General features: G+C 39.2%; 3 protein-coding genes across 3 annotated transcripts; 2 read left to right on the forward strand and 1 right to left on the reverse strand.

The window, feature by feature from the left end:
- The first annotated feature begins 125 nt into the window (after nucleotides 1-125).
- On the forward strand, nucleotides 126-6,008 carry poli (polymerase (DNA directed) iota). Its single transcript, XM_061038445.1, has 10 exons — nucleotides 126-324; nucleotides 417-548; nucleotides 668-832; nucleotides 1,037-1,183; nucleotides 1,405-1,641; nucleotides 1,931-2,109; nucleotides 3,130-3,221; nucleotides 3,310-3,443; nucleotides 4,081-4,301; nucleotides 4,607-6,008. The coding sequence occupies exons 1-10, from the start codon at nucleotides 231-233 to the stop codon at nucleotides 5,387-5,389; spliced, it is 2,184 nt and encodes a 727-aa protein (XP_060894428.1). The 5' UTR covers nucleotides 126-230; the 3' UTR covers nucleotides 5,390-6,008.
- Nucleotides 6,009-6,346: 338 nt separating this feature from the next.
- On the forward strand, nucleotides 6,347-10,829 carry LOC132974401 (ras-related protein Rab-27B-like). Its single transcript, XM_061038449.1, has 6 exons — nucleotides 6,347-6,542; nucleotides 7,362-7,534; nucleotides 7,638-7,723; nucleotides 8,440-8,543; nucleotides 8,716-8,839; nucleotides 9,967-10,829. The coding sequence occupies exons 2-6, from the start codon at nucleotides 7,382-7,384 to the stop codon at nucleotides 10,154-10,156; spliced, it is 657 nt and encodes a 218-aa protein (XP_060894432.1). The 5' UTR covers nucleotides 6,347-6,542; nucleotides 7,362-7,381; the 3' UTR covers nucleotides 10,157-10,829.
- LOC132974400 (sia-alpha-2,3-Gal-beta-1,4-GlcNAc-R:alpha 2,8-sialyltransferase-like) lies at nucleotides 10,489-19,382 on the reverse strand. The gene is made up of 4 exons (XM_061038448.1): nucleotides 18,939-19,382; nucleotides 17,698-17,820; nucleotides 15,447-16,004; nucleotides 10,489-14,357 (listed from the first exon to the last, which is right to left on the reverse strand). The coding sequence occupies exons 1-4, from the start codon at nucleotides 19,094-19,096 to the stop codon at nucleotides 14,075-14,077; spliced, it is 1,122 nt and encodes a 373-aa protein (XP_060894431.1). The 5' UTR covers nucleotides 19,097-19,382; the 3' UTR covers nucleotides 10,489-14,074.
- Nucleotides 19,383-20,603: the final 1,221 nt, after the last annotated feature.

The raw sequence follows: 20,603 nt of genomic DNA on the forward strand, positions 1-20,603 counted from the left end.
TTTTGGAAAGAACTCAATTTACACCAAAATAAAAAGTATTTTTTTTTGCCTAAGCACTTGATTGACGCTGTTGTGTCGCAGTTATACATCCATGTCGGCAGATGGCACTACAGCACAAACCTGGACCTGACTACCATGAAAGAAAATATTCACTCTCAGGAGCACTTTTACCTTCCATAATCTCAGACACAGCTGCCTTATCTGTTTTATCAAAAAATATACAAACACAAATGGATACTAGCGAGGATGAGATAGAGGAGGATGAAAACGAGTGGAAGACCAGTTTCGTAGATTCAGTCCCACTCAGCCCCGCTCCTGCTTCTGGTATGAGTATCTGTCTGAGTTGTTTTCTTACAAGACATGACTGTCAGCTATGCACACGTGCCAGATGGTAAATATTTCAAGATTAATCTCAGTTTCAGGTCCAAGCCTACAGAAGACCCTAGGACCAACACCTGCACACAGAGTTATTTTGCATTTTGACCTAGATTGCTTCTATGCTCAGGTGGAAATGATCAGAAACCCAGCACTAAGAGAAGTCCCTTTAGGTAAGTTCACTACTTCACTCTTAAGGCGGGAGAGTAAAAGTGCACCCTCAGATTCTGTTTCTGGACAAAAAGAAAATGATTCCTAACGGGTTTGATGTTGATGTTTCTTATATCACCAGGTATCCAACAGAAATACATCATAGTCACCTGTAACTATGTTGCAAGAGAGCAAGGTGTCACCAAGCTGATGTCTGTGACAGCTGCTAAGGAGAAATGTCCTCAGCTGGTGCTGGTTAAAGGAGAAGATCTGACACATTACCGAGAAATATCCTACAAAATGACCGGTAGGCAGGAGTAGTACATCACAAAAGGGTGCCCCCTTTTGTATTAATCATAATAGAGTAATATCCTAGATTTCAAGCATAGCTCACAGAGCAGTCCATGCTTTACTTTCCCACGCTTGTCTGAAAGTATAATTTAACTGACATCATGTGTATTTTCTGTTTCTGTTCTCTTCATATATTACCTTCTTCTCTTCCTTCATACAGAGCTGCTGATGTCCTACTGCCCACTGGTCGAGAGGCTTGGATTTGATGAAAACTTCATGGATATCTCGTCGATGGTTGAGAATAGGCTCGCACAGACACCAGGGACTGATACAATTTCATTCAAAGGGCACGTCTTCAACCATTTAAGTAAGTCATATTTGTGCAGCTGCCGTTAAAGTGTGAACATCTGGTCAATGGAAACCAGGATATGAGTTGTGAAAGAGACACAGAAGCTAAAACTTCTGAAGCATTTGCATTGCACTTTCAATTCCCCAGAACATGAAAAAACAAAGGTTAAGACTCTCTTGTAGAATCTCAGGTTACCAAAAACCTTGATGAATATATGTTTGTTTTTTTTTCCTGCTAAGCTGCTGATGTGGAAGCTGGTGATCATACAAGGCTGGCTTTAGGTTCACACATTGCAGCCGAGTTGAGAGAAGCAGTCCACAGCAAACTGGGACTGACTGGCTGTGCTGGTATCGCCACAAATAAGCTACTGGCCAAACTGGTGTCAGGCACTTTCAAACCCAATCAGCAAACCGCCCTCCTGCCAGAGAATATCAGTGACATCATGGGCAGTCTAAGCGGTCTTCGTAAAGTACCAGGTAAAGAGGTTTAGTAAATGTAAAGCTCTTTATTCATCACTTGGATCATTCTGTATCTCGTAGCTGTAAACAGAAATAATCACAGGTGTATAATTACAGGTAGAGATTGAGTTTGAACAACAGTCATTTTCTATTCTCTTCTTATTATTATACATTTGTGTAACTACCGGAAAAAAATCCAAGTTTCAGCCATAGTTCAGTATTTTTATCTGAAAGCTTTGTATAGGGATATGACACTCGTATCTAGTATATCTGTTGATACATATTTGGTCCCTCTCTGTATTTTTAGGGGTGGGTCACCAAACCGCTAAAAGACTTCAAGCCCTGGGATTGGTCAGTGTGAAAGACCTGCAGCTCTTCCCGTTGAGTGACTTGGTGAAAGAGTTTGGGGCCTCCAGTGCTCAGCGGTTAAAGAATCTGTCTCTCGGCGTTGATGACTCACCTGTCACCCCAACTGGGGCCCCCCAGGTAGGCAAGGATATCCCTAAATTGAACAAGGTTTTAGTAAAGTCATAGTCTCATTCTCCTTTAAAACATTTCTGCTAAGCAGATAAGAAAGCTGTTGTTCACAGATTCATAGTTTATACAGTCAAACAATGGAAAATCATCAGCTGTGAGGCACCAATCCAAGATGTCATTAGATCTTCTGTACTACATTTTATGTCTGTGTGGAATTTGGATTGCTAAAGAGAGTTTTCAGTATTTTTTCTTAGAAGCAAGAATATTTTCAGCAGTAACATGTATGGAACTTATCTTATCCCGTAAGTAAATCAAAAAACAGATATAAGAGGACTGTTTTTGGAAGAAGAAGAAAAACATTTTAAGCCCACAAGTAGCTCACTGTAGAGGCTGTAGGTGCCCCTTGGCAAATATATGTTTATTTTTACTCGCAAACATAATGTCCATTGTGTAAAAAAATGTAAAATATTACAGAAAATTATGAAATAATAGGAATTTACACTGTATATTAATATATCCAAAATGTTTGGACTGTTTATTTAATTTGGACTTCCAACTAAACATGGGGCGACCTTTTCTCTTGAGTTTCATTCCAAAGGTCGTTACACCCGGAATACCGAAAAAGAGAAAAAAACACATTATATGAAAATGCTCTAGATTCTCCCCGCTGGTGACTGGACATTTAGATGTTATACGCGATTTCTTTCTGTGATATTTGACAAATGCATTGGTAGTGAATACATTTACATTAGGCTACAGTATTTAAATTTATATTTAGAACATTCAAATCAATCTTTCTATTCAGAACCAGTGGTGTTATTACTCTGGATAATTCCCAGATAATCCACTTCATTACTACAGTTTTATGACAGAAGATGAGTATGTGTCCTCCTAACAATAAGTCATAATTTAGGTAACATGCAAAAAAACACATGTATTGTGTTGATCAAAAGCTATATAAGATCTGGAACATCTGAAATGTTACATGTAAAATATTTTCCCCTAATTATCATCCTCTGTGTGTTTCAGTCTCTCAGTGACGAAGACTCCTTCAAGAAAATGTCATCAACCAAAGAGGTTTTGGAAAAGATACAAGAACTTCTGAGCAGTCTTGTAGAGAGGTGACTACTTACCCAGTTATTTAAGAACCTTTCTCCTTGTGGTGTTTTTTTACTCAATCACTGAATTAAACCTTCACTGTCTGCGCAGGATGCACAAAGATGGCAGGCAGCCTCAAACCTTTAGGCTCACCATTCGCAAATACTCAGCGACCAACAAGTGGTTCAGTCGAGAGAGTCGGCAGTGTCCAATCCCAAACCACATCGGACAGAAGATCTGCTCTGGTAAGTTTGTGAGCCAAGTCTGACACTCTGTGTCCAACCTGCATCAGCTCAGGATGAAATATTGAATTGCTTTATTTGTGTTTCTGGTCTAGGAACAAGAAAACATGTCACTGTGAAATCATTTTTAAGGGTGTGTCAGTCAAAACCTGTGACAAAAATCTGTGACAATTCTCAGTCATCCAGGTCATATGTTGTTGTTTTTTTTTGGCTATTTATAAATTTATTCAGAGACAGGACAGTAGATAGAGTCAGAAATCGAGGTGAGAGAGAGCGAGGAATGAAATGAGGGAAGGAGCCACAGGTCGGATTCAGACTGCCCGCTTTGAGGGACTATAGCCTCTGTACATGGAGTGTGCGTGCACACTAACCACTTAACTACAGCCGCCCCTGTCCAGGTCATATCTGAAAGTTCAGATGTATCATATACAGAAAGGCTTTGGTAATGAAACCCTTTACCTCTTATACTGGCTGTGTTCAAATAGAAAGTCTAAAATGGAATCTTTATTGGTATGTAACTTTTTTACATTTTTTTAACAGTCTCTCTAAAAATGTGGTCAAATAGGATAAATTGAATCGTCTCCATTTCCAGCCGTCCAAAACTGCCATTTAAGCACCTCTGTCTCTTTTGTTTTTGTAGGCTGCTGCGATGATGCTGTGGTCCAGCTGCTCTCGCTGGCCTTGAAGCTCTTCCATAAGATGGTGGAAAGCAGCACGGCCTTCCACCTCACCCTCCTAAATGTTTGCTTCAGTAACCTGCAGACCAGAGAGGCAGCCGCCAGCGGGAAGGGCTCCATAGCATCTTTCTTCACACACAGCACGTCTCCCAGGAAAACACAAAGCATCTCTTCACAAAGCCAGGTAGTACAGTAACGTCATGTTTAAATGTCTTTTCATGACCACTTCGATCATCCTAACCTCAACTTATTCATACTTTCATTTTTTCATGACGTTGTTATTATCTCATAACAGCGTAACCTTCATGTGTTATATATTCAAGTCGGTAAAGGTTAAACACAAGTTGCTCCATTCTTCTTTATACTGAAGATACCTTTCAGCCATCTTTCTTCCATAAATGCAGTTTTGTAATATCCACGTCATCTTCCTTTCTAAGAAGTAGTGTGTTAGTGCTGGATTTCCTGAAGGAATTTTTTTTGCTCCTCCAGCAGGATGATTCCTCTCAAACTGGGGAGAGTCTCTGCACGGATCATCAGTTCATTACTCAACAAACCTCACAGAAGACCAAGCTCACAAAAAGCCCTCGTAGCCCTGGGGCAGCTTTACATGGCTTTAAAAGAAAACAGAGCTCTACTGTTGTTGCTGAAGAAGGCCCTCCTCCTCCTCCTCCTCCTCCTCAAAAAGTGTTCTGCAGCACGGCCAGGTCAGACTGCGGTGAAACAAATAACGAGACGACACAGCGATTGCCCCCAAATGTTGACCCCGAAGTGTTCAGGCTTCTCCCTGAGGACATCCAGAAGGAGCTTTTGTCTCCTGTCTACACAAACGCTCTCGTCAACACTTCAACAAGCTCAGCCACAGAAGCTGAAGTCTCCCACACAAGAGAAAACAAGACTTCACTTTTATTTACAGGCGCCCGAAATATTAAGGACAAAAAAGAGACTGTGGATCCATGTAACTTAACAACTGTAAAACACCAAAGTGCTGCAGGCCAGAGCTTATTTCCAGGAGAAAACGTCATGGAAGAGGGGAGGCTATCATTCTCCCGGTCTTCTGACTGCGAGTTCCCAGGAAATGTGGACCCTAAGGTGTTTTCTGAGCTACCTCCGGATGTTCAGGCCGAGCTGATGGCTGAATGGAAGCAACAGAAGCCGCTCCTGAAGGATCCTTCATCCAGGAAACCTGGAAGGAGCTTAATGACAAAAGACAGAAAAGCTGCAGGAAAAGGCAGTCAGACTAACAATCTCTTCAAGTATTTCAAACCCAGTTAGGCGTTTTATTTTGTTATTAGTTACCTCAAGGAAAATGTTGTTGTCATGTGATACACAAAGGAAGTGAACGAGAGAAAATCAAGCTATTAAATAAGTCTTCTGCTTAAGACTGTTTGAGGATAGTTTATCAAAATCAGAAAATGATGCTGCAAAATAAATTAAATAATGATGCTGCAAAAGAATGAAGGACTGAGGGTGTCATTAAAATGACTTTAACTCTTTTAATTGATGTGTAACTGAATATTTAAAACAGGATTCTTTTTACACATATCTGTTAAATAAATCCATAAAGTCTCTACATTACTGATACATTCATAAGTTACCATGGCGTTTTTCATGAATATATTGATCATATATTTGTTTGGTAATCTTTTAATAATCATTTTGATCAACCTTTAAAATAAAGCAATTCAAATAGATTTATTCGTCTCATTTTAAAAGATGACATATCCTTTGTATTGTTTTATTACATAAGATCTTATTCAGATCATTTTCATGACACCTGATGTTCTACAGAAACAAAAAGTTCACTTTTGGAGTTTGCTTTTCTGTTTTTTTGTCCACTCTTTGTTGGTGTCAGGTTCCTTTTTGGAATAAAGAACACGTTTGTTTAAAAGTGCTCTATTTTATGATGCTTTGAGAGTCTTTCTATGAATACACCAATTACCTGATGTGACCTTTTTTGTGTCTCCCCTTTTATACGTTGAGAAAGGGAGTAAATTGGGCGAAACAAATTCCACAATCTTAAGCAGACCTAAATAAAGTCTTTAGGTTCATTGTTTCCATGTTGTTTTCAGATTGTTTAGAGAAGCAGGATTATTTCTCTGAGCCCCAAGAAGTGGAGAATGTTGCCTGGTTGGATGATTTCCACACAAATCCACAGAGGCACACATTATTCGTCGGCGGGGGGATACAATCCAGTTTTAAAGAGCCTTTTTTTTTTTTTCCCCCTTTCATGAGAAATACCAGAAAACACAAGGTCTGTAAGCACAGCCCCGCTTGGTTCTTGCTAGAGAGAAACTCCTCCCTGGATCACATGTAAGGAGGGAAAGGCTCAGGATGGGCCATCACATCATGATAGTGATTATTTTATTTAATCAGGAGAAGTTGGGCAACCTCTGAATGGACGTTGGCACTTCCTGCAGATAAACTGGTAAGGTGTTTTGTTTTTGTTGTCATTTTTAGAAACTTTTCTTTTGTCTGTGTAAATCAACAAATAGCGGATTGATGGTGTTTTTCCCCATGGAAAGGTTTTTTTAAATGTTTAATACTTAGAGATCGCTGCAGGTTAGAGGGTGAATTACTCAGCATCTTGTCAATGTGCTGACAGCAGAGAATTCAATACAGTTAATCATGCACAAGGGAAATGAGCCCAGATTTGATTGTAGTATCTCATGTCCTGTCACTGCTGTGATGCTAGAATCTGAGCTGCATGACTTTTTTTTTTACTTAAACCTGTAACCAGCAGAAAAAGATGTTTAGACTGCTCAAAGGAATGTAAGTGGTACTTGTTTTCTTCTGGCTTCTCAACCATTGCGTTCATAACCAAATCTGATTTTCCATGCTGTTTTTATTGGCCTACCCATCCCCAGCTGTAAGTGTAACCGAAACATTGCAGTGACCTGAGTGGCGTCATGCAGTATTCAGCTGCCTGCCCACAGTCCTTGCAGTCAATAAAAGGAGTTCTGTCTGCCAAACAGGCTGTTTTTTCGCTCAGCAAAGTCTGATGAAACTCTTGACTGCTCATGTGGAAGCCAGTTCCAGTCATGTGCTAGTCCCTCTCTGATCAGGGCCTAATGAGTGGGGAGTTATGACGTCCCGCAAAGCCTGCACCTCAGACTGAAAACTGCTGCTTAGCAGGACCTAATTCACCTTTCTTTACTAGTTTTTTTTTGCTTCCTCTAAACTCTTGTGATACATGAGCCATCCAGAAATCCAGTTTTTTTTTACTGTGAGTTCACCTCTGTGGCAGGTTGAGCACTCAGCTCCACAATGGCTGACTGGGATTATGACTATCTGATCAAGCTGCTGTCTCTGGGGGACTCGGGGGTGGGAAAGACCACCTTCCTCTACAGGTACACAGACCATAAATTCAACCGCAAGTTTACAACCACAGTGGGCATTGACTTCAGGGAAAAGAGAGTGGTAAGTGATAATCAGGTGGTCACATTTAAGGCTTTAAATTCTGCTTTGATGGTGTAGAAGATAGGTAGATCATCATCATATCATGCTTGATGGTTTGTTTCAGATGTACACAGGGACAGGTGTTGATGGGACGACTGAGAAGAACTTCAAAGTCCACCTTCAGCTTTGGGACACAGCAGGACAAGAGAGGTAAACACAGGTCATATTTACAACATATTCATATTTATTATCATTGAAAGCCCCAGTGCAATGGAGTTCAAGATGTGGTGCTCCAGCTTGACAGTGAAGTTATTCTATTTCATTCTCTGATGGCGTGAAGTATTCCTGTTACAATAAGTGTACGTTTACTTTCTTAAGAAAACAATGTTACTCAATTCCTGCAACACATTCAAACCTTGGGAGACCAAGAATAAATAGGCTAAAGCACGGGATTTATTGGTCAGGATTAACTTTTTTTCTGTTTTTTTTAATAAAAACTAACTATAATAACATAATAAGGGTATTAACACAAAAACACACACACAAGCTACAGTTATGCTAGCACCCATGTAAGCCTGAGTTTGTTGCAAATAGATCTTACTTCAGTGTGTTAGTATTCTAAAATGTGTTAAGTAGCAATAAACACTAGCCATTATTCTGGTTGTTATAATGTTGGGGTGCTGTGTTAAAATGTGTGTCTATATTTGCAATAGTTGTATTGATATTAAAGTCAAAGTTTAAAGTATCATTCTGCCAGTAATGCTAGAGAAGATGAGGGATCCCCAAAGTTAGTGGGACCTCAGGGGACTGTGAATGTCTTTTCAAAATATCATGCTAATCCATCCAAACATGCTGAGCATTGCTGAAAATCAAAAACACAGGAGATTGTTACTGCATTAAAATGTTTTCATTCTGTTTTTTTTTAGGTTCCGCAGTCTCACTACAGCTTTCTTTAGAGACGCCATGGGCTTCCTGCTGATGTTTGACTTGACCAATCAGCAAAGTTTCCTCAACGTCAGGAACTGGATGAGTATGTGTCATCTCAGCAGCACGCTCCTCTTCAGATCAATGCTCTCATAGATCAATGTTTCCTCTCCCATTACCACAAGCACCAAGATTAAGAGGTTCCTTTTTTAAAGTGTGTGATCACCTTGACTGAATGAGTTTCACGGTTTGAAGTAACTTCCTCTGTGTTGGTTCAGGTCAGCTCCAGGCCAATGCGTACTGTGATAGTCCAGACATTGTGCTGGTGGGCACAAAGGCTGACCTACGAGATGTGAGGGATGTTCACGCCAGACAGGCCAGAGATCTGGCAGACAGATACGGGTGAGGATTTGCACATGTACTGGTGTCTGTAAGTTACAGATTCAGGTTTACTAGAAGGTGTGAGAGACTGTGTGATGTGAGGGAGATGCTACAATCAATGCTAATCTCAATAACTATCTACGTAACCCAGAACTTCAAGTAGGCTACATTTCCTTTAGTGTTGATGTAAACTGAGAAACATGTAATTGAACTTTATATTTTTTAAAACATGAATAAAATTCAAATAGGAGGCGGCCACCAACGAGCAAACAAGATTGGACATCCTTATGTCTTCATTTACATTTTTACATAATTATTTCTTTGTCCAACAGACTGATTCACTTTTTTTACAAGGCAATACTTTTTTGATAGACAGTTTGAAGGACTTTTGTCATATGTTATCAAAAAAAAATACAACTCAAGTTAGTGATCAGATGATTTACTTTTCAAAATCAAGCTGATCCCATAATTCACAGTGTATTTTATTATAGTATAAAACTGAAAAACACCTTAATCAATACTCAAATAGTAATTGTTTGCATCCCGGTTTGGTTGGTTTTAATGTATTACTGCTGCTTTTCATGTCGATTATGTTGTCTTAATGGTCTAGACTTTTTCACTGTAGTCTGTTGAACAATTTATCTTGGACATTTTCAAATGTAACTTTATATTTTGAATGATTTTATATCACAAGAATTTGGTCAACATCCAGGAGATAATCAAGCACGAGGTTTGCTGGGATGCCACTTTGCTTCTGTACCACAGGATGGTGCTAGTGATTCGTTTTCAACCTTTCTCCACTTTCTCTTCATCCTTTATCATTTCAGTCAGCACACAGTGGTTTCCAGCCTTTGGGTCAAGGACTCCTAAGGGGTGGGAAGATTAAAGTAGAAAATACCTTTGTATTTCACAAACTTCTGTTTTTTTTGTGTTATTTATTAACAATTAAATACCAATTGGCTATACTTCTTGATATATATAAAAAATCAAACAAAAAAAATGTGTAATCACTGAGAGTCACATGACAAATGAGAGAAAGGTTTAAAGTAGTAAAAGCAGTAAAGGAAAAGGAAGTTAACTAATTTAGTGGTCAATCCCAACAACAGCCCGCTCTCCTCAAACTATTCTTCTCTCTCTATTCTCGTCAGCATTCCTTACTTCGAGACGAGTGCGGTGACAGGTGTTAATGTGGAACAGGCTGTGACCACACTGCTGGACATGGTGATGAAGAGGATGGAGCAGAGCAGTTATGGGGGCCCAAGCGCTGAACCTAACGGTAGCCCTGCCACTAGCCATGAAGTGCAGGAGGCACCTGCCAGGAGAAGGTGCGCCTGCTAATTTCATCACCTGAAGCCCAAATTAGCATTGGGTTTTTAAAATGTTACTCTGCTCTGGAGTTTGACTGAGGTGCCAGGAGATAAATAACCTATATCCACTATATCCTATACTTAAATAATCTGGCCCAATTACTGTTGGTATTTACTGTCTGTAATGTTATTTATTCACAGCCTGTGCATTGTTGAGTGTGGAAAAAGAGAGAGAAAACACTTCAAAACTTTGAAGACTGTATATAGTACCTGAATATAGGTATCGTTGTAAAAACTGTGATGTTTTGAAGTCAATAAGAGTTGTTGTTTTTAGCCAAAAATAATCAGTTATCATCAAATGGGTCAAATCAGAGAAAAATACTGTTTTATTTGACACATTAGGCATTGATGGAAGGAATATGCAGGCACATAACATATATTTATCGTAAAGTATACTCAAAAAACATTGAAGACATGGTTACATTTCCTATATGTATGATCGGTTTTGTTAGAACAACCAAGATAGCAAAGTCCCTTGAATGATTTATGACTTTTATACGATATGTACATAAGCAGCCAAGCTTTTTTATGCATTATGGAACATAGTTGCCATGCAGATCGAACACAATTACAAGAATGTTAAAGGGCTGTCGGAACGTCTCATGTATGGTGCTGCATTTGGAATAAAAACACTTTATGGTTAAGTTGTGAATGTCACAGTTTTGTCATTTAAATGTAATGCACAAAAAAGCTTTACTGTTGTTCTTACTGGAATTACAATCCTCACAGACTTTGTTAGTATCATTATTGTTTTACACACATTCTACAGATTGCTTAAAAAAATTAAAAGATGCCTATTGGAGAATTTCCAGCACACATCAGCAGATTATTCAGACAAGTCAATCCCTAGGAGGACATTCATGGAGTCACAAATAAGTTTCACAACAATACTTTGGCTGCAGTCAAAAAAGCAAACCATTTGAATGATTTGTGTGCCACAAAAAGTGATCAACATGAAACTCGACACCAAAAAGAGGATACTACACTTCTTCTACTTATACTTGTTAGTAAACATACAGGGTCACAAATCCCCCCCCCCAAAAAAAAAAATCTGTATGAAGCTTAAGTAACATTTCTTTCTCCTTTTAAACAAATGGTCTTTGGTGTACATACAAAACATTCCTAATGAAGAGACTACAGAAATTATCCATACACATCAATGACCAATAAAAAAAATTGCCTAAAGATTAGATTTTCAGACTTCAATCAGATATGTGTTTTCATGGCTGTCGTGGTGACTGAGTTACAGACGAGACAAAAGTTAGTTGTCAAAAAATGTTCAGTGTTGCCTAAGGGGACAAAAAAAATAAATTTTCAGAGTTGCCGGGGGAGACAGACAAAGAATAATTTCTTTGTGTGAGGAAAGGGTAGCAAGGAAATGCCTGCCACAGTAATTCTGAGTGAGCACGAAAGCACACACTACATCTGGAAAGTGTAAATGACTGCATTGCTCTGTGTATTAAAGCTTGGTCTCAGCCAGAATTTGCAACAAGGAGCACATGTTGCATGGTCATGAGATGGTCATGTGGCCAGCTTTCAGTGTTTGGGCCCAGTCCTGAACGCCATATCCACCTCTTGGCTTCAGTCTGGCATAATTAAACTCCAAAGATGACCTACTTTTACAAAAAAAATAATGCTGTTGATATTTAGTTTATCTGCAGAGGTTTGGTCCCACGTGAAATATAGAAGTTCATTTTTTAGTCTTCAAACATCTCATACAAAGACACTGGCGATACTCTTAAGGAAAAAACCACCAGGAAAATAAAGAAAAGCAAATAACTAAATTTTTCCATCAAACAATCATCAAAAAGGTTGTAAAAAACTAGCTCAAAAGATTTGTTAGTGCCTCACATGCTATGCCATTAAAATGGATCATGCTCTTTATACAAGATGCAATATGTCATATAACGTTCATTCATTACTCTGTTTTAGGTCATAAATATTGAAATTGATATAGATACATGGCAAATAAATAGCTTTTTCTCTACCAAGAAAAGCTCATTTATAAATATCACAATTCTAATTCATTATTTTTGTAATTAAGATAGTGGCAAAACTCGGAATAGTTGTTGGTATTCACTTTTTGAAGAAACTGTGTCCAAATGTTATTTCCTGATGTTTGTAGCCACGCTAACGCCTCATTGTAGGTCACAAAACCCTTCAGTTGCAGCTGTTTACAAATTCAAACAATGCTTACGTGTGTAATTCTAAAGTTAATATGAAACCACATTTATATATAAGTTTCTCAATTTAAAAACTTTGGAAATGTTCATGGAAAGAGTAAAATAAATATACACAACTAAAAGTACTAACATTAGCATGTGGAAACAGCCAGAATAGTTGATTTGTACTTAAGTTCCGCCTCTGATTAGACACATAGCCAATCGTAGATTTGGATTTTGGGTTGGCACCTTGGGTACACGCCCCTGCTTGTGAGAGTTTGTCGGAGTCATAGCTTGTTAGCTGTTAAGACTAAACTTTGAAAACAACTTTTGAAAAAAACAGCTACAGGCCCTGTCCAAAGATAACGGGAGTGCAACTACAAAAACCTTAAAAAGTCCGTATAACATCTTACTTCTTGTTTGTTTAAACAATACAAAGTTTATAAGGATAATTGTTTTTAAAGGTTCCTTTTTCTTGGGGGGGCAGTGACTTTATCAAATCAAAAGTTACTTCTAAAAAACTTCAAGGATTTACAAAGATACAACTACAGGATCTCTTTGTAAATTTTCATTTAAAAAATAAAATGTCAATTTTTCCCTATGTTGAAGAAGAGCAAGGAAATGTATGATTTCCAGCTTCCTGGATACATATAGGGTACAGCAACGTGGGTTACAAGTTAAAAATCCTTTCTTAAACATACAGTAGACTAAATATATTTAATCCAGAGGGTTCAACAAGTCTAATGAACTGAAAACAATTTAGGAAGAGCTGTTAGAGTTTGTAAACAGCATTATTGTTTTTTCCATGCATTGCTTGCTAATTCGGCATTGTGACATTAATGAAGTCGCTGGCGTGACCATAGACGTAGTCTCTTTTTTGCAGATATCTCGTGTTATAGTCTCAGAACCTAATGTAGGCTGATACTACTCTCAGGAGTCCAGCATGTTAGCACAACACACCCCATTTGTCCATGAATTTATGGCTTATTGTTGGAATGTTGATTATTATTCCAAAAACTTTCAGCAAAATTTGAAGTGGACAGTCTGTCACGACTGTCTACAGAGAGTAAAAGACACACAAGTATATTTATATTTATATAGAGCACAATCTTGTAAACACATACCATCTTCCAGAGTAGTGCAGCTTGTGGCACACCTCTTGGGGGGAAAGGCCTGAAAACAGAAACTACACCTCTCTTGAGGCATTAAATCTGATTACAAAAAAACACTGATCTAACTCCTTCCCTGAGATTAGGCAGTGATTTCAGTGTACAGAATCAGTATACTGTTGTAAAAGGCGATTAATCAATCAACACCATGTCAAACAGAACTTGAAGATTTCACTGCTGGCGTTTCCACAGCAGAATCCCCTGCAGTTAAAACAGACGTTTGTTAAGATCGAGCTGTTTAGCCACGGCCATCAGCCATCAGCCATGCAAAGGAGATCAATGGAAGCAACTGAGCAGCATAAAAGTCCTAATTGTGGTACTGAAGACAACAACATACTGGATGAGTAACAACGCTGTGATTTACATCCCGAGTGAGCCTGACATCTTCATGTGGCATTACAGTGTGATGTGAGTGCATGTTTGTGAAATGTGGGTGTCAAAAACTGACTTAACTCTAATCATGCACTGTGGGCCACAACAAAAGTGTAAGCTGAGCTGACGGATCTGGGTCACCATCTTTGGAGTCACCTCTTCAACCATCCAGCACTCATTGTGTGCCTAAGAGCAGTGCGTCAGGCTGAGTCTGATCACGCCTTCCCGGTGCAGCTTGTAGAGCAGCTTGAACTCGGTGGGCAGCTGATGGGTCTCCTGCCACTTGGTGGTGAATTTGGTCCCTTTCTTGTCGTAGTAGTGGTAAGGCAGATCCTTTCCCGTGTTGGGGTCCCAGCCAAAGGGCCAGAAGCCGTAGAGGTGGATCTCGTCGCACATGGCAGAGGCCAGAGTGTACATGAGGATTCCAGTGCTGAGGCGTTTAGGGGAGAGGTTTTTAGTTTTCCAGTATCTGTGAGGGAGAAAGACAAGATATTCATCAACTGCATCCAAGAACAGAAATGCATCATCCCATTAAGCTCCTCAGCCTCTCCCTCTGGTTTACCCACATATCAGTAGTGGCAGTGGAGCTCCAGTCTGAAACTCCTACTGCAGCCCCTAAACCCACACCTATACATTACCCAAACCCTTCACTAATTACCTTTCAATCTGCAACATGAACATACTCACCAACACATTCAGAAACAGACAAACTTTTCTTTTTCATTTTGTTTTGTTTTGTCTTTGATTTTTTTTGTTTATTTTCCGCCTACAATATGTCTGATTATTTTGCAATTATATTCACTGCCATTCAACACAATGTTTTGTGTTGCATCGTCTTGCACTTGTATCGTTTTCACACTTTATTGCACTATAAAGTTAAAAATCTTAGTCAGAATACCGATATTAATCCCACAGCAATCTATCCAACCGTGACACCACTTTCCATTTCATGCTCCCTTTCTGGTCTATTCTTTTATGTGGGTGATTATGGTTTTATTGTTTTGAACAATATTATACACAATTTCAAAGTCAAATATTGAGAATTTCAGATGTACTTAGGAAACAAGTCCACCAAAAGCCACTGCTCTGTTTTGACATAAGTCTTTGGTTGGTGGAGACCAAATCAGAGCTAGAGGGAGAGGAATATTGGACTTATAGTCATCGACTGTCAAGAGACACATCTCAAAGTGAATGCTTACTTTACTCTGTATCTACTAGATGTGGAAAATGTAAAAAAAGTAAGTCTTAAAAAGTAACAATATATCAATAGTGTTTTAACAGCTTGTTTTCTCCTTCCCTTGAGCCAAAAAAAGCATGATTAGGTATCATATAGTCAATAATGTTGATAGTCAGTCCAATGTCTTTGCATTTAAGTCTTGTTGGCCTTAAATTGGTCAATTGAAGGTTTTTTAAAGTCAATTTGTATCCACCCTTTGAAAGTTAATTGTTGAACCCTTACCAAAAAGAAAAACCACCAAACATTGCAGCCCTGATCATAATCAGCAGTCATTCTCTCATTCATTCACCTGAGTCTTAACCATCGGAAACACTGTCTTACTTGTTGACATCATGCATGATGTTTCCAGGCCAGGCCAGTTCGACCTTCAGTTGGCCCTTGTGCTCCACAAAGAAGTCCACCAGGGTCCTGGTTACTGTGGCTGAGGTATGAAGGAAGAAGGCAGGGATCCACAGGATGGCTCCCTCCAGCTTCTTCAGGTTGAGGAAGAAGTTATTCCTGTCTTGAATGGTCAAGAGGTTATTGTAGTACCTCTCCAGGATGCTGGGGTTGAAGGTGGTCAGGTTGGTCTTCTTTCCCACATCCTTTGAGTAGACATCGGTGGGGGCAAAGTTGCAGCGGAAGACAAAGTCGGCCTGGTCGATCTCTGGGCCGCAGTGGCTACCTGTCAGGATGCCACTGTTTCCCACCACAGAGCATATGCTGTAATGCTTGTTGCGGATGGGAGAGGTATCCGGGAGCAGGGATTTGAAGTTGTTGCTGATCGAGAAGACATATTTGTGGCTGGAGTAGTCAAAGTGCATCAGCTGGCCCACACGTACACTATTCTTTGTGAGGGAGAAGTTTTTGGGAATGTCGATGTAGTTGAAGATATCTTTCCTGAAAGAAGACAATCACTTGTTACACACAGCACATTGAGATGTACGTTTATAATATACAGTATGCGCCCCAAAAATTGCAATGGCTCCAGTTTAAAAGGACAACTGCATGATTATGTAAACATGTGATGCAGCCACAAAACATGGTGCGTGACGCAATGACTGCAATAGCAATTACTGAGCAGTTGTTTTTTCCTGAGTTTGAAAAGATTAAAGAATATTTGATTTGTTGATCCTCAGAAAATATTCAGTGACCACTTTGATGTATATATTTAACCACAAATGCAAACATATGACAGCCCGAGGTTCTCTCAGGACACAAGGAAAAAGGCACTTTTAAAATGATAAGTTACATAATTAATATAACTGATAGTGGCAGCCCTTATATGAAGACTTTTAACGATACAATTTTACCAACCACTGAGTGTGAAAGATTTAGATCCATTTTCTGGGGATTTAAAAAAGCATTCTGAGTAATTTGGGACATTGCCAATGAATATGGAAATAGTTATCAAATGACAAACGTAAGAACAAAATGCACATTTTGGATGAAAGGAAACTCTTGTTATGCCAAGTACATGGAGAATCAAGTTCCACCCATCATACTCAGCGTTTTCCTAAGTCTAGGAATTTAATATTTCCTCCACCACTGTTGTTGTGAAAATGCTGAGGCTCTTTAACAAACAAGGAAATCTACTTTCTTACAGTAACAGTGTCCAACATGTAACTGTTTATAAAATGATAAATATCCTTAAACAACACAGCCACTTTGCTCCGTGGATTTCAGCTTAAGCAAACCCTGCCACATGTTTTCCAGCAGGATGACTGAGTCTTGGATGTTCAAAATCCTTTACAAAGCAGAAAAATCTGATTGTTAAAATTGTTGGAAATTGGCAGTGTTTATCTGACCTTCATTCAGTTACGTAATAAGAACTTGATTTGGCACGTACACACACGTACACACATACACACAAACACACACACACACACGCACAAATCTTTCCCAAGATACATACCCATGCCAAACCTTTCTAGGATCTGTATCCATCTTGTACAAAACAACAATCTCTAGAACAGGGGTCCCCAACATTTCTTCATCTGAGAGCTACATTGAAAAAATGAAAGTGGCTAGGAGCTACTTGCATCAAATCGCTTGCATAGCACACAACAGCTGGATCAAGCTGCTGCAATAATCTTAAATTCACATCAAGGTTCAAGAAAAAAACATGAACATTTTACACTTCTTATTGTGCCACATAGTAAGCTATGTTGCTGAAAATTCACATCAATGTCCGAGAAAACATTACTACTTTACACTTGTTTTTATGGGCCAAATATATGAATAGTTGGAAGAGGTGCATTTATTGTTGTTAATTTTTTTTTTTTTTTTTTTTACACAGTCGGTCAACCGAGAGGCGAGCTACTGAAAACTACTGAATACCTGCCCCCGGGCTACCTGTTGGAGACCCCTGCTCTAAGGAAATACACAATGCCAGATCACCTCAACCTGGTAGATGACCAAGAACATCTGGTGAAACAATACGTGTCTGTTATGTAAATGTTCAATGATCTAATTGCCCAAAAAATGATGTCGAAGGTGGTATATGAGAACTGCTCTAACAGAAATAAAACAGATCCTCGATTCACAAGCCATGCGTCTCTTCTTGAGTCTCTTCCACAACAAAATCTCTTACCTCTGCTGATAAAAAGCTGTCTTGTTGAACTTCCATTTGTATGGTTTTCCTTGAAGCTCTTCATTCAGGGCATTGGTTAATGGGATGAAGGAGGGGTCCAGGAAGTTCATGGCAAACTGAGACCTGTCAACAACAACAACAACCATAAAATATAACGTTTCATCTAGTCTCTTGCCTCTCTGCTGTAAAATGATCTCAAACTAAAAACAACAGTATCTTCTTTAAAATCACATCTGTTTACATCTGTTTACATCTGATAGTCCGATCACTGTCCACTTATATTTACTCTTTTTATATTTTATATTTTTAAGTTAAGTTTAAGCTTTAAGTTGTATTTAAATTGACACTTTATATTTAGGTTAAAATATTTCATCTACTTGCACTGTTGTTAATTTACTGCTCTGTGTGCCTTTGAATTGCCCCCCGGGGACAAATAAAGTTTTTTGAATTGAGTTGAATTGAATCACTGTTAAAGAATTAATCTCGATCAAAAGATCATCTTTTAATTTATATGTTATATCTGTGTTGTTTTAGTTCATTCTTATCTCATTTTTTCACCATTGATTTAGCTGCTACTCTTTTATTTTTTATGTCTTCCTGTTTTATTGATTAATTGTTGTGTTATTCATTGTTTTGTATTGCATTGGGACTTAATTATTGATGGCATCGTTATTCATTTCAATCTGTTTCATAAACAACTCAAACATTCTCATTGGAGAATTGCTTTCCACAACATGTTCAAACAGTAAAAAGCAATAGATAGTTGAATTATCTCAAGGTAGTCGAGCCTGCCATTAAAATGTTAACTAAAGTGTCATTTGTTCAATTTGTTTGCCAAAAGAAATAGATACATCGTTGCAAAAGATAGCTTTAAGTGATGGGTAAACTGTTCAAATGGTTATTTAAAATTATTTAAAAATCTACTTTTATTCCTGCAATTGGAACATAATGGGAATCAATGATGGGATAGGTGAATTCATCAACAGGGTAGTGGCGGTAGGTTAGGCCAAAAAGCATTGGCCCACCACTGTTTTGAGTTCAAGCCCAGGAAAACAGCATCAGCACCTAGGACAGCTCACCGTTTGAACGCTAGGAAGGAATTTGCCCCTCAATTGAGTGGAAGATGCTGTTTGAATCTTGCAGTCGAGGCCTGACACCTGACTGTGTTTATATTTACTACGTCACTTGTTCGCTTCAAAAATAGCTCTGCCCAAATTCTGCTGTGAAGAAATATTACTCACCGAAATCCTGCATGAAACATTATCCTCGGTCCTCCCATGTAGTATTTAGAGGAGGTGAAGAGGCTGTCTTTCCTAAGGGACACATAGCTGATGAGCGACAGTATGAGCACAGCGACGCACAGAATAACCAAACCGAGGGCCTTGGCGATGCGGACCATCTTGGGAGCGTTTTCATTCCCTGTATGTAGCTGCAGCGAGGCGTTGGCCTATGTGTTCATCTCCGGGACTGCTCACTTCTGCTGCCCGTCTGCAAGACACAGACAAACTGGCGTTCATCGGCTCATGTAATTGTAGAAACTGGACGGCTGGTGGTGGTGGTGGTGGTGGTCGTCGGCTGCATGGTGGAGGTGCCAAGTCTAGGTCCGCTCTCATTCCTCCGTCTGACTGCTGCTCCACACTCCGCTGCGACTCCCCTTCAGGCTGCCGGTTTAATCAAGGAGATGGAGCAGAAACGCGAGTCAATACATCCAAGCCAGCTAACAGACAACCCTCGTCCACAAGCACCACAACCACAACCAGCAGCAGCAGCATCACCACTAACTCCGCCCCCCTCGCTTTATTACTTACACACACGCACACACACACACACACACACACTGAGCCAGGCTTCTTGTCAGCTCCCAGCAAAAAAAAACGAAAGCGTGTGCAATAATGAAATGAATGGGACAGAAATAGGAGGATAGGATAGAAAAGATGGGATGAATAGACACATAGAATAGACGCCCCCCCCCCCCCCCCTCCGGTCATAAATCTTCACATTAGGCTACTCAAGTGAATTCAAAGAAATGTAGGCTACTTGTGTACTCGTGTTTGCTACATCTCACTCCACTATGTGTCAGAAAGAAATATACTTTTTTTTTTTTATAATTTCACTGTGTTTATTTTGCAAGTCATTGAAGAAGTATTTATATTGTTTAAGTCGTAAAACTACTCTGTAAAACACCTCATTTTCAATTTAGCCCTTCATTAAAACAAATACATGTCAAAGTACTCTTTTGCAGTAAGATTATTTCCCATTGTTAGCAGAGTCAGTTTGCACAACGATCCTGGCGTGCATACCAAAACTAGACCGAAATATTTAGGGAGGAATAAAGACACTGTGGGCGGGTATCGGTTCTGTCTGAACTGGATCTGGAAAAACTTTGTTGACACACTTCACTTGACATAGGCTACATGCGCACTTCAACTATGAATATCAGCGCATATCATTGGCTGCTGTCACTTGTCATTAACACAGCATAGAACCTTTTTACAATTGAGGTCACAAATATTTCCCTTTATGTCAACACCCCCACTTGATCTCACATTATAATAAAAAAAATAAAATAAACATTGGGTTTTCCAGCTTACATCATGTATGTATGTTTTCACGTGGTCAATCTCCAAACAAAATCTTATCAAACTTTCTCAGCTTAAACTTTGTAGCTGGTTTGGTCATCACGTCTGCTACCATCTGTTCTGTTGGACAATAGTCCAAACTTATTTTTCCATCATTAACACTTGAACTTACAAATTGATACTTGATGTCAACATGGTTACATCTCTGTATGTTTACAGGGTTCTTAGCCAACGCTATCCACCCTGGTTATCCTCATAAACCTCAAAGGAAGTACATACTGATGTCCATCAAGTCCCTCTAATAGTCGTATAAGATACAAACATTCT

This window comes from Labrus mixtus, chromosome 5 (genome assembly GCF_963584025.1).
Source record: "Labrus mixtus chromosome 5, fLabMix1.1, whole genome shotgun sequence".
In the NCBI taxonomy this organism is placed as follows: domain Eukaryota; kingdom Metazoa; phylum Chordata; class Actinopteri; order Labriformes; family Labridae; genus Labrus; species Labrus mixtus.